The sequence below is a fragment of the Equus quagga genome, chromosome 13 (genome assembly GCF_021613505.1).
Source record: "Equus quagga isolate Etosha38 chromosome 13, UCLA_HA_Equagga_1.0, whole genome shotgun sequence".
Taxonomy (NCBI): domain Eukaryota; kingdom Metazoa; phylum Chordata; class Mammalia; order Perissodactyla; family Equidae; genus Equus; species Equus quagga.
In genome coordinates this window covers 93,427,340-93,441,102 of record NC_060279.1, presented here as the reverse complement: position 1 = coordinate 93,441,102, position 13,763 = coordinate 93,427,340, and the positions used below count along the sequence as shown (strand labels likewise).

Sequence of the window (13,763 nt, the reverse complement as noted above, 5' to 3'; positions counted from 1 at the left end):
ATTCTCAAAATTATTATGATGAGTCGAAAACACCAGTTCCTAGCTGTTGGTCAGCTATCAGCTGTCATTTTTTTCTTCACACTTTTATCATCTCTCTTTTTTCCTGAAGAATTTGAATTGTGCTGTAGACACGGTACCTCTTTGCCCCTAAATATTTGTGTATGTTTTTTAAGAACAAGGGCATTCTTTTCCATAATCACAATTTCATGATCAAAACAGGAAAATTAATCGTATCGTTAATACATTGTTCCTAGTCCACAGACCATAATAAATTTGTTCTGTTTTTCATTTAAAATCCTTGTAACTGTTTTTCCCCCCAATTAAGGCCAATTTTGTGGATTGCCTTCTGCTGTCATGTTTCTCCTTTAATCCATAGTCTCCTTCAACCCAGAATGATTTCTCAGCCTTCATTATTTGTTCACACATGATGTTTTTGAAGAGTGTAGGCAAGTTAATTTGGAGAAAGTCCATCATTTGAGTTTACTGATACATTTCACGATTGGATCCCGATTGTGCATCCTTGGCAGGGATCCACAGGAGTGGTGAGCTGCCCTGTCACTCACCATAAAGGAGCCAAAGGATGTTTTGGCTTTGTATTGGTGATGACGGCTTTGTTCACTTGCCGAAGGAGCTGTCTGTCCATTTCTCTAATGAAGGTACTAGTTTTCTTTTTGTAATTAAAGCTTCCTACGGGGAGACAGACTTATTAGTGGGCTTTCTACTCTAAAGATGAGCTTCCCTTTTCTCCCACTTGTTTATTCATGCACTCAAATATACATGCAACAGGGACTCAGAATCCAGTCTGGTAAGTTTAAATGAGATAGATCTTATCAAACGATTCTTATAAACAACGTAATTGGCATATATTTTACAGATCAGAATTTTCTCTTTGCATGTGCACAGTTCAATGATTTTTGTAACATTATTGAGTGTTGCAGCTATCACCGTAACTCAGTTGAGAACATTTTTATCCCTACAATGAGACCCCGCCCCTCCTTCCCATTTATAGTTAATCCCTGTTCTCACCCCCTACCCAGGTAACCACTGACTTACTTTCTGTCTCTATGTTGTGAATCTTTTATTTATATGGGATCATACAAGATGTGGTCTTTTTTGACTCACTTCTTTCACTTACAATTGTTTTCAAGCTTCATCCGTGTTGTAGTATATATTATAATTTCATTCCTGTTGCCTGTTAATATTTCATTGTGGCCATACCACACTTTCTCTATCCATTCACCCAGAGGTGGCCATGTCAGTGGTTTCCCGTTTGAGGTTCTAATGAGTAACAGTTTCATGGACACTTAGGTGCAGTTTTTGGTGTGGAGCGCTTTTTGTTCCCTTGCATACATACCCGGGAGTGGAATTGCTTTGTTGATTGGTCACTTTAGGTTTAACTTTCTGAGAAACTGCCCAAACCGTTTTCCAAATTTCTTTTTCCAGAATCTTGTGTTTCCTAAAAAACCTAGAAACTGATATTTTTTAAAAGGAAACAGTTGTCCACAGTGATTTGAAAGTCCTTGCTAAGGTAACACATTATTAGGGAAGACAATGAGACAGAGTTAACAGATTTTTCAGAGATTATGAGGGGCCTTCACACAACAGAGCAGTCACATCAGAAGTCCCGCTGTCATGCAATGTCTTGGTAGAAATCACATTTCTAAGAGCAGTTTCATGTTAGAGAGTGTCATCTTTGTTACTACAGTACAAAAATGAGAGACCCAGATGGTAGTCAGAGTGCTGTCCAGCCCTCAGCAGTGCCATGAGTTGAAAGTATTATATCTCATGTGGAGATGACATTGAGGAGAAGACATTAATTTGCCCCAAGATGACAAGCCAGTGAGAAGCCAAGCTAGGATTTGAACCCAGACATCGGTGCCCCAGAGATGCTGGGCACGTTCTGTTGTCTCAATTTCCATCACCTCCGAATCTGAATTGCCACCTTGGGAGCCACAGGGCAGCCCTGGAGATGGTGCCAGCGTGTGTTGTGCAGGAGTCCAGGACCCATGTCACGATCTGCTGTTCAGGCTGGTACAGCAGCAGCCACCGCAAGGAAGGGCTCCTTGGCTAATTCACGTAAGCGTTCATGTAGGTAAGCAGCATCCGTGGTCGCCCTTTCATGTCCTTTTTCTGCCTTTCCAGATACTACCAGGCACAGTTCTGCCCTGCAGGACTCCGTGTCTCAGGAGCCTGTACGTCTCCAGAAGTAGGAAGAAAAAATGACCACATTCAAGGTGCATACGGCTTGCCTTTCTTGCTGATAAAATCCATCTCACTGCTCAGAATGCCATGTGTTTTTTTTCTTTCTTGGGGTGACTCAAAGAGAACACGAGGCATTTAAAGACCTGTTTACCTTGTATTTGTTTTTAGTGTTTGTTTTATTGTCATTATTTATTTTATTTCAAAAATAAGTGTGGACAAATTAATAGGAATGACCATGACCAATCCCCCACTTTATTACTTCATTGCTGACACATTAATTATTTAATTAATTAATTTATTTGTTTGATGCTCCAATTACCCAACTCAGGTCAATGGGAACCCTTTCTCTTTTTTTCTTTCTTTCTTTCTTTTTTTTTTGAGGAAGATTGGCCCTGAGCTAACATCTGCTGCCATTCCTCTTTTTTGCTGAGGAAGATTGGCCCTGGGCTAACATCTGTGCCCATCTTCCTCTATTTTATATGTGGGACGCCTGCCACAGCATGGCTTGATAAGCGGTGCATAGATCTGCACCCAGGATCCGAACCGGCAAACCCTGGGCCACTGAAGCAGAGTGTGTGAACTTAACCACTACACCACTGGGCCAGCGCCTACATTAACTGTTTTTATTTTCTCATACTCTTTTTCTCTTGTGCATGTATAGCTTTATTAATATTTATGATATACATCTAATATTAAATTGGGTTTTTTCATTTAATATTATGTAACAGTTTTTGTTTATAGTTACATCATACTCTTATTAAATTGATATGCTTTTTTATTTTTAACTACTTGCCACTCACAGACTTGAAGGTGGTTTAGGAGTTCTGTTGTTTTAATCAATAATGCAGTGACAGTTTTCTTACCTGCGGCCTTTTTCTCCCAAAAAATCGCTTCTCCAAACAATCTGCCTAGTTTTTGTCCTCAATGTACTAGAGGCTCAATACTGGAAAAGTAGATTTGATACGTGGCACACTGGAGTTTTGTGGGTAGAATATTTAAATACAGCACAGCACAGTTGACTGTTAAATGCTGCTTTACACAAATATTATTGGAGATTTTCACACAGGAAGAGCTAGATTCTGTCTTTCCTGTGTCTGAGTCATACCCTACATGTCTTTTACTGATCTGCTTTTATTCCTTCGTGCATTAACTAGGTTTTTTTAGAGTAATATATAACCTTAGGTTTGTGTGTCTATTTTAATAGTAGACTGTCTTTTTTAGGGCAGTTTTGCATTCAGCAGAAGGTACAGAGAGTTCTCATATCCCCTCTGCCCCCACACATGCATTGCCGCCCCCATTATCAACATCCCCACCAGAGTGGGACATTTGTTAAAATCAAGGAACCTCTCTCATCACATTATCACCCAGCGTCCATAGTTTACATTAGGTTCACTCTTGATGATGTACATTTTGTGGGTTTGGACAAATGTATAGTGACATGTCCCCGGCATTATAGTATCATACACAGTAGTTTCACTGCTCCAGACATCCTCTGTGCTCCACCTGTGTATCCCTCCCTTCCCCCAGCCCCTGGCAACTACTGAGGTTTTTACAGTCTCCGTCATTTTACCTTTTCCAGAGCGTCCTACAGTTGGAATCGTACCATGTGTAGCTTTTCAGACTGGCTTCTACTTACTAATCTGCATTTAGAATACCTCCATGCCTTTTCATGACTTGATAGCTCATTTCTTTCTAGCACCACATTATGCTCCAATCTGGATGGGCCGCAGTCTATCCATTCACCACCTGAAGGACCCCTTGGTTGCCTCCAGTTATTCACTGAGGTCTAACGTTAGTTTAAAATGTCCAATCTTTCTGGATTTGCCAGCAGTCAGTTCTGTCTCTGCCTTTACTCCTTAGAGCTGCTAGAAAAGGATGTTCTTGATTTCATTTTCCACGTAAATATGTAAAGTAGAAGAAGCCTGCTCAGGTTCACACAGGAAATCAAGCAAGGCTCAGGAACGTTAGCCATTCTGTTTGAGTGAAAGTGACAGACGAGAAGGTAGAGCCTGCTCAGCGCTGTGGCTCTCCCAGAGGAGGCTGGTTGTAAGATTGAGGTTACATGTGTTTGGTGTTGTAGGAGGCGGTGACATTCAGGGATGTGGCTGTGACCTTCAATGAGGAGGAGCTGGGGCTGCTGGACTCCACCCAGAGGCAGCTGTACCGGGACGTGATGCTGGAGAACTTCAGGAACCTGCTGTCTGTGGGTGAGGACAGCCGCTCTGTGCGTGAACATCAGCCCCCAGGAGTGGCTTTGTATCTTGGGGTTTTCAAGGCTTTGGGGCCCTTGAAATGGTTCCCTGACTTTGGGGATCTGACTTTCCCAATAGATGGGGGACACAGAGTGGGAGTTATTTTGGGTTTTTTCAACAGGCAAGTTTGTGTTTTGTTAAAGAACTGTAAATGGAGAGTATGCTGTTATAACTTAGCTCTTTTTGACCCAGTCATGAGTTATAAAACCAATTTATTGAACCTTACTATCAATTTTTAATGAAATAAAATGTATTAGATAACATCAGTCCTTCTCACACTCCAAAAAACTGAGGAGAAAATATTGCCTACCTGATTTTACATATACGTATGGGTCTTGATGAAGGCTATTTCTTTAAATGGGTCATGAAAAAAAAGTCTGAAAAATGCTGCTTCTGATTACTTGAAAAGTATGCAGTGGGAACCTAATCTTCCGGTAAGTTTTACCTAGAATGTCTTGGTTTTAAGTATGTGACTTTGCCTGTTCACAGGGCATCAACCATTCAAACACGATGTGGTCCACTTAGTCATGGAAGAAAGGCTGTGTGTGATGAAGATAGCAATGCAAAGAAAAGAGACTTCAGGTAAGAACAGGCAGCTGCGAGTCCTGGAGCCGCTCCCCCACCTGCTTTACTTCTCTCCGTGCTTAGTCCCATCGCCTCGTTCTAGCTTGCCAGACCTCTTTCCTCTATTGTTACAGCTACCTCATGCTGGTTGCCCTGCTTCCACCCTTCCCATCCTACCTCTGTTCACCGCACAGCAGCCAAAGCGATCCTTAGGGAGTGTGATTGCCACTCCTCCGCTCAGAATCTTTTATGGCTTCTTTTTCCCCTAAAGTTAAAACCACTTAAAGTGGCTCCTGGAGTCCCCTGTGGTCTGCTCGGCATCCCCCCTCTCTCTGAGTACATCTCCTTTCCTCTCCCTCTCGGTCCATTTTTCCAGCCACATTGTCCTCCCTGCTCTCCCTCAGACCTGCCAACGATACTGTATACTGCCTATTGCTGCTGTAGCAAATTACTGTAAACATAGCAGGTTCAACAACAAAATGTTATTAGATTTCAGTTCTTTAGGCGTGAAGTTGGACATATCTCACTGGGCTAAATCAAGGTGTCTGCAGGGCTGTGTTCCTTCTGATGCTCTAGGGGAGCATCCTTTTCCTGGGGTTCCCAGTGTCTAGGGCCTGTCCAGTTCCTTGGCGCTTGTTCCCCCTCTTCCATCTTCGAAGCCAGCAGTGGTGCGCTCTCTGACCATTCTTCCACACTCTTCCTGTACTGCTCTTCTGCCTCTGTCTGCCAATTTTCAGGACCCTTCTGATGCCATTTGTCCCTCTCAGACCATACAGGACGATCTTCCTGTTTTTAGAATCAGCTGATTAGCAACCTTAATTGCACTGGCAACCCAGTTCCTTTGCTGTGTAATATACATGTTCACAGGTGCTGGGGATTGGACCTGGGCATCTTTCGGGAACCACGATCAAGTTTACTAGGGAAGCTGCTCCCTCAGGGTCCTTTACTTCTCCTCTCTGCCTGGAATACTCTTTCACCTAAGATCCTACTGGCCCTACCCTTCATTCCTTCTCTGCTCACTTTTAACATCATGACAGGCCTTCTGATCACCCTATTTAAAATACCATTCTATTTTTACTCTACTTTCCTTATATCGTATCTCATTTATTTTTGTTTGTCCATCACTTCTCTCCCCCCAGTGAAATATAATCTGCAGAAGAATTTTAATTGTTTTGTTTATTGCTGTATCCTCAGTGCCCAGAATAGGCCTGGGACATGGCAGATATCTGTAAATATTTACTGAGTTAATGGCTAGGCAGATCTTACTGTCTTTCCTGCTGGTGGTGATGCTTTGATAGTTTCTATCTTGTTTATTTTTCTAAGTGTTTATTACAAGCTTTTAAATTTATTTCACGGCTCACAAAAGGCGTGTAGTTTTCAATTTGAAAAACTGATGTGAAAGATCAATTTGTCTAAATCCACAGCTTTTCCACACTTTTCAAAAAGAAAGTCTTCAAAGAGATGATCCAGAACTCTCTTAAGAAACCAGTGCATAGGCCTTCAAGCTTCTTTTTACCCCAGGTCACTCCATGACTCATGGAGACGGCTAGTAAGTGATACATAAACCAGAGTGAATTAAAGATAGTGCACAATCTTTTTGTCTTCAAATGGCTGCCTATCCAGTTTCTACTTGCTTAGATGCTCTTAGTGTGATTGTGTGTTTGTGTGCACTTGACCCATATCCCAGGGAAACTTCTAAGTATTGTGGCTGTGACCACACTAAGGAACATGCCTTCCCTGTGGTTCTCCTGGAGCTGTCCATTGGCAGCATATTCGTTTTTGGGGAGAAGTACTTGGTTTTTTAAAAATTATTTTATTGAGGTCATATTGGCTTAGAACGTCGTGTAAATTTCAGATGTACCTTAATATATTTCTGTATAGACTGCATCGTGTTCACCACCTAATTTTAACCCATCACCATACATATGTGCCCTTTACCCCTTTCACCTTCCCCCCGACTCCCTTTCCCTCTGGTAACCACCAATCTGTTCTCCTTATCTCCATGCTTGTTTGTTTATCTTCCACATATGAGTGAAATCATATGGTATTTGTCTTTCTCCCTCTGACTCATTTCACTTAGCATAATACCGTCCAGGTCCATCCACGTTGTTGTAAATGGCACAATTTTGTGGGTTTTCTTATGGCTGAGTAGTATTATGTTGTATGTGTATATATACCTCATCTTCTCTTTATCTGTTCTGTTAATGGGCACTTGGGTTGCTTCCACGTCATGGTTATTGTGAATAATGCTCAGTAAACATAGGGGTGCATAAATCTTTTTGAATTATTGATTTCATGTTCTTTGGATGAATACCCAGAAGTAGAATAGCTGGATCATCTGGTATTTCTAAAGAAATACCTTCTTTTAATGGGGATTCTGATGTCTACTCCTAAACAGCTCCCCTACAAATGGAAAAAAAATCTGTATTTCCTGAGCTCTCAGACAGTAATCACTTTGCAAGTTGCCTTTCGTTTTGCAGCCCATTTGCTCCTTACAGAGTCTACACCCACATCATTGTTGCCAGGTTTCCCCTTCACGTGCTAGAAGTGGGAGAATGAGGATGAAAGTAACACCAGTCCCACAGCTGAATGTTGTCTCTTCCTGATCATCTTTGGTCGAAAATATGGTGTATATTTCTGTGCCTTTATTTTCTACAGATTTGGCCATTAAACAAATGTTAAAGAATAATGATTCACATAATTTCCTTTTATTTTTATAGAGACTTATTGTTCCATTTTCAATTGGTGAAAATTATAACCTGGAAAACTGCCAACTCAAGATTGTCACATCCTCAGAGAGACTTCTCTGTCCTCCCAGAAAAAAAAACATTTTAAAAAGTGACACTTTGGGGCCGGCCAAGTGGTTAAGTTTGCGTGCTCCACTTTGGCGGCCCAGGGTTTCACTGTTTTGGATCCTGGGTGCTGACCTAGCACCACTCATCAGGCCATGCTGAGGCGGCGTCCCACATAGCACAACCAGAAGGACCCACAACTAGGATATACAACTGTGTACTGGGGGTCTTTGGGGAGAAGAAGAAGAAGAAAAAAGAAGATTGGCAACAGATGTTAGCTCAGGTGCCAACCTTTAAAAAAAAGGTGATAATTTATTAAATATAACCATAAACTACAGTACCTACCAAGAAATGCATACTCACCTAGTAGTATTTTTTCAAGGTTCCAGCCTTGGAACTTATTTTTCATTTGAGCAATTTATTTAATTAAGGACTTGCTAAGTTCCTGAACTGAGTTTTCAAACGTTTTAGAGCACAAGCCATACTAAGAGATGCATCTTTCAGTGTAACCAAAAGAAATATTTCACGTGTGTAGATTTATATGTATGACTTTGCAGGACAATTCATGCAATGACCTCATTCCTGTTAGTGATGATGCTCTGAGAGTTTCTATCTAGACTCTTTTTTCCGAATGCTTATTGCATGATTTTAAATTTATTTTATAGCTAACTAAAAGGCTGCGGTTTTCAATCTGAAAAACTGATGTGAAAGCCCAATTTATTTCCATCCAAAGTTTTCCCACACTCTGTTTTAACAGAGACAGTCCAGAACCCTCAGAAGAAACCATTACCGAGGCCCTTGTATGTTTTTTCCACCCCTAGTGAGTCTTTCCTTCTTTAATTTTCTCGTCAGGAGTATCACCCTTTGTGTACTCCTGTGGGGTACAGACTTTCAGCTTCACAGCAAAACTGCAGTTTCCAGTCCCTTTTCTGTTTCAGATATCTTCTAAGTTACTGTGTGTATCAACATAGAAAAATAAGATGAACTACATGTATCGTGTAGAATTTGCAGGAATACTTTGAATATATAGATATAAACAATTCTAGGTGCTTGATATATAAGATTACAAGGAGATTAGCCAACTACAAAGTTTAGATGGACAGTTTATACAGACCTCCCGCACTTGGCACCAACTGCAAGTTTGGGGACTTCCCAAAACTACCTTTGGTTTGAATAATTCTCTGGAAGGACTGATGGAACTCACTGAGTGCTGTTATACTCAGGGTTAGTGTTTATTACAGGGAAGGATACACCTCACATCACCAAGAGAAAAAGCACACAAGAGGGAGTCTAGGGAAGAACCAGACGCAGAGCTTCCATTGTCTTCTCTCCATGGAATCAAGGACGTGTTACTGTGTTACTTTACAACGTGAAGATGTAAAATTGTACACAGGGTATTGCCAGTCAGGGAAGCTCACCTGAGCCTCTGTGTCCAGAGTAATTACCGGAGCTCCATCACATGGCCAGTGTAGATTGAATAGTTTCATATGGTTATTCTCAGTCTTCTGGTCTACACCATTGGGTAACTGAAAACCCCACTTGGAATCATAGTCTCGGTCTTTCGAATGTGGTCAGTCTCCTCCCTAAACCATATTGTTATTACATATCCAGTGTGACCCAAGACCCTCATGTGCTCTGTTCACACATGACATTCTACAGGCTTGGAACTTATCTCTCAGATGTCAAGAGCAAAGGCCAAGCCAGCCCCCTTGTTTGGTAAGATTAAACTCTTTACTCCCTAAGGATATCTAGCATAAACCCAAATATACAAAGTATTGATTGTGTTACTGCTTTTTCTTAAAGTTTGTGTTGATTCATACTTCATTGTGTATATAATTTTTTTGGTGCATAATTTACCACCCAAGAGTTTACACTGATTATGAACTTCAGTAGAAATAGCAACAGATTAACATTATGTATCATATTATCATTTTTATTCTTAAGTCTTTGATTTCTAACATGTGCCTCACATATGAGACTTGGTGTGGTTCTAAATTGGTTTCATTGATGCTTAGTGGATAGGAGCCTACTGGACTACCTCTTGGTTTCTGTAGGCGTGTAAACCAGAGGTCATGATGTACCTAAAGGACATAGTGGCCATTCCCTGGATTCATTAAAGTGTCATGCCCTTTCCTAAATGTGAAATCTTGAAGACACTGAACAAAATCTTTACTTGTCCACGTCTCTGCATTCTCTGTTCTTGTAGGCAAGATCCAACATGAGGTGGAGACTGTTCCAGAAGCAGGACCACACGAAGAACTTTCCTGCTGGAAAATCTGGCAACAAATTGCAAGTGACTTAACCAGGTGTCAAGATTCCATGATAAAGAGTTCTCGGTGCCCCAAAAAAGATTCACCCGGCCAGCTTGGGGCAGGACTATCTATAACTCACACAGGCCAGAAAACTTACCAGGGAAATGAGTCTAAAAAATTCTTCAGTGATGTCTCCAACTTTGATTTTCATCAACTGTTAACCTCAGGAGAGAAGTCTCATACATGTAGTGAGTGTGGAAAAAGCTTCTTTCATAACTCAGCACTTCGTATTCATCAGAGAGTTCATATGGGAGAGAAACGCTATAAGTGTGGTGAGTGTGGTAAGGAATTCAGTCAGAGCTCACGTCTGCAAACTCATCAGAAAGTCCACACCATAGAGAAGCCATTCAAATGTGAGCAATGTGGGAAAGGCTTCAGTCGCAGACCAACACTTACTGTTCATTGCAAGTTACACTCAGGAGAGAAACCTTATAAGTGTGAGGAATGTGGGAAGGCCTTCATTCACGCTTACCATCTTCAGGACCATCAGAGAGTCCACACTGGGGAGAAACCATTCAAATGCGATATATGTGGTAAGAACTTCCGTCGTAGATCAGCACTTAATAGTCATTGCGTGGTCCACACAGGCGAAAAACCATACAAATGTGACGAGTGTGGGAAGTGCTTCACTTGGAGCTCACGTCTTCATATCCATAAGAAGGTCCACATGGGACAGAAGCTATACAAATGTGAGGAGTGTGGAAAGAGCTTCTTTTCTAGGGCAAATCTTTATTGCCATCAGAGGATTCACACAGAAGAGAAACCCTATAATTGTAAGGAATGTGGCAAGAGCTTCAGATGGGTTTCACATCTTTTGACACATGAGCGAGTCCACAGTGGAGAAAAGCCATTCAAATGTGAGGAGTGTGGGAAGAAATTTGGTCAGAAAGCACACCTGCAAGCTCATCAAAAAGTCCATATTGGAGAAAAACCATACAAATGTGAGGAGTGTGGGATGGGCTACAAGACGAGCTTGGATCTTGACATACACCAGACTGTCCACACAGGAGAGAAACCATATACATGTAGGGAGTGTGGTAAGCACCTCAGTAAGGCCTCAAATCTTAAACTGCATCAGAGAGTCCACACCGGAGAGAAACCATACAAATGTGAGGTGTGTGGCAAGGTCTTCAGTCAGTGTGCACATCTACAGTCTCATCAGAGAGTTCACACAGGAGAGAAACCGTACAAGTGTGAGATATGTGGTAAGCACTTCAGTTCAAGTTCATATCTTAAAATTCATCACAGAATCCATGTTGGTGATAAATTTCATCCAGCCTCATAGGAGGGAAAATGTTGGTTTCATTAAAGTGAGTGTTTGGACTGTAGCTCAGCATATCCTGGTGATCCCAAGACGACGCAAGTGGAGCAGTAAGGGTTTCATCAGAACCTTCACAATTATAGTCATCACTCAAGACGCAGGCTTTAGAAAGAATAATTTGTGCAGGTACTTAGAAAACTAATGATGGGCATTAAATTTGATGTCCACTAGAATGTAAGCTCCATGAGGGCAAGGAATTTGCTGCTGAATTTACACATTGTTACACATTAACATTGATCAGCACTTTATGTGTGTGCTTAGTACTTGTTTGTTAAGTGAACCAAAGGGAGAAAATGTACAATATTTAAAAATTGTATCTGGAAGAGGAAACCTGCAAAAAATAAACTTAATTCAGAGAAATAAACATGAGTTGAAATGCAAAAAGACACTGGGCACTGCATTCTACAGCATTATTTTGGTAGTATTGTACTGCCGTTGGCTCCTGGCCTACCCCAGCATCTGTTCTGAGGTTGGGTTCTTATTATTTGGGTCTCTATCAAGGTTCCATTGATGTATACAGTATAATTTCAACTCTCTTTTGTCATTTTTCTCACAGTACAGACCGAAACAGTTTTGACTTTGCACTAACCGGGTCTGCACATATCAAAATTGGAATTTTTCAACACTTAAGGCAAGGGTTCAGAGTAACACATTCAAGGTGTCAGGTTTTGTTACCAGTGATGAAAATTTTCTTAGTTAATCTTGAATTCATTATTGATTTTTAAGTTTCCATGTAGGCTTTGATATGACTGCCTTCTAATTGTTGTAGTGTTTCTTTTTATCTAACGTCTCTGGTAGAGGCTATGCCAAATTTGAAGGGCATTTAGTTTGTCAACTTCTATATTCGTCCCTTATCCCCATGAAATAAATACCAGGAATACTTGTTGGGATTTGATAATTTCATCAAATGTATTCATTATACTGGTGTGGGAATGACATTTACATGCTTTTCTTTTTTGGTAAAAACATCTTTTGAAAAGCAATATATAGCAGAATATGTAAGGTGCAACTCTGGTCTGGAAATCATGGTATAGGAATGTAGGATTTTGAGATTCAGACAAAGAAAAGGTGAATACTACCTCAATAACGCCACGTAACTTTTAAAATGGAAATAACAAGTGTTCATCAATAGGAATTTGTTTAAATTTTATATATTCCCATAGTAACGTGGGACCATTAAAGTGATGACAAGGATATGTAATAACAGAAGAACATAATTTGGGGTTTGTGAAATCAGACTGTGGCCTTCGTAGTATAATCAAATTCATACATCTCCGTGTGTGTGTATGTTTTGTGTGTACACATACATAGTGTGGAAGGAGATAGTCTTATTAAGGATCTCTGGCAAGGAGTATTTGGTGGCATTTTCCATTTTGTAATTCCATTAATTATGTGTTTTAATTTCCCAGTGAGCATCAATTTGATCAAACTGGTAAATTATATACAATAGAACTTGAAAAATTGTTAATTAATATGAATCCTTTACAGTTAAGGGCTCCTAGTAAGGTTGCACTACATTATCGTATGACATATAAGATCAAAGTCAAGAAATAGGACTCAACAATATTCAAAAACAAAAAATTCTCTGTTTGAATCACAGATAAATTAATGAGTGTGATCAGCTATCTTTGCTGTTAGTGCCTCTGATGCATCTTTAGGCGTCAGCCGAGGAGAGGCAAATACTGGAGATAGAAATAAAGTGGGTATACATATGTCATGGAGTTATCAAAAAGACTGAAGAAAACGTGTGTGTGGGTAGGGAACATAGCATGGTAGCAGCAGTGCCTCTAAGGAGAAAGCAGCTTTGGATGCCATTCCACACTTCTTGGACACTGTGGTGGTATCTTTTTAAAAAAATTATTTATTTTAAAAAAGTTTTTGTTTTATTGAGGTCATATTGGATTATAACACTGTAATTTCAGGTGTACATTGTTATGTATCAGTTTCTGTATAGACTGCGTCACGTTTGCTACCAATAGTTTAGTTTTTATCCGTCGGCATACATATGTGCCCCTTTACCCCTTTTGCCCTCCCCCATCCCTCTTACCCTCTGGTAACCACTGATCTGCTTATCCATGTGTTTGTTTATCTTCCACATATGAGTGAAATCATACTGTGTTTGTCTTTGGTTTATTTCTCTTAGCATAATACCCTCAAGGTTTATCCACGTTGTTGCAAATGACATGATTTTTGTCTTTTTTATGGCTGAGTAGTATTCCATTGTGTATATATACCAAATCTTCTTTATCTATTCATCCATTGATGGGCACTTGGGTTGCTTCCACATCTTGACTATTGTGAATAATGCTGCAGTGAACAT

At 40.5% G+C, this 13,763-nt stretch overlaps 1 protein-coding gene across 1 annotated transcript in view; it reads left to right on the top strand.

Annotated features, from left to right (window-relative positions):
- The window catches only part of LOC124250365 (zinc finger protein 45-like), a 48,784-nt gene extending 36,057 nt beyond the window's left edge, over positions 1-12,727 (top strand). Inside the window, exons 12-16 of the mRNA XM_046682167.1 lie at positions 2,211-2,234; positions 4,283-4,409; positions 4,944-5,036; positions 9,470-9,526; positions 10,017-12,727. Coding sequence (XP_046538123.1) covers positions 2,211-2,234; positions 4,283-4,409; positions 4,944-5,036; positions 9,470-9,526; positions 10,017-11,407 — 1,692 coding nt within the window. The 3' untranslated portion in view covers positions 11,408-12,727. The remainder of the gene's footprint in view (positions 1-2,210; positions 2,235-4,282; positions 4,410-4,943; positions 5,037-9,469; positions 9,527-10,016) is intronic.
- Positions 12,728-13,763: the final 1,036 nt, after the last annotated feature.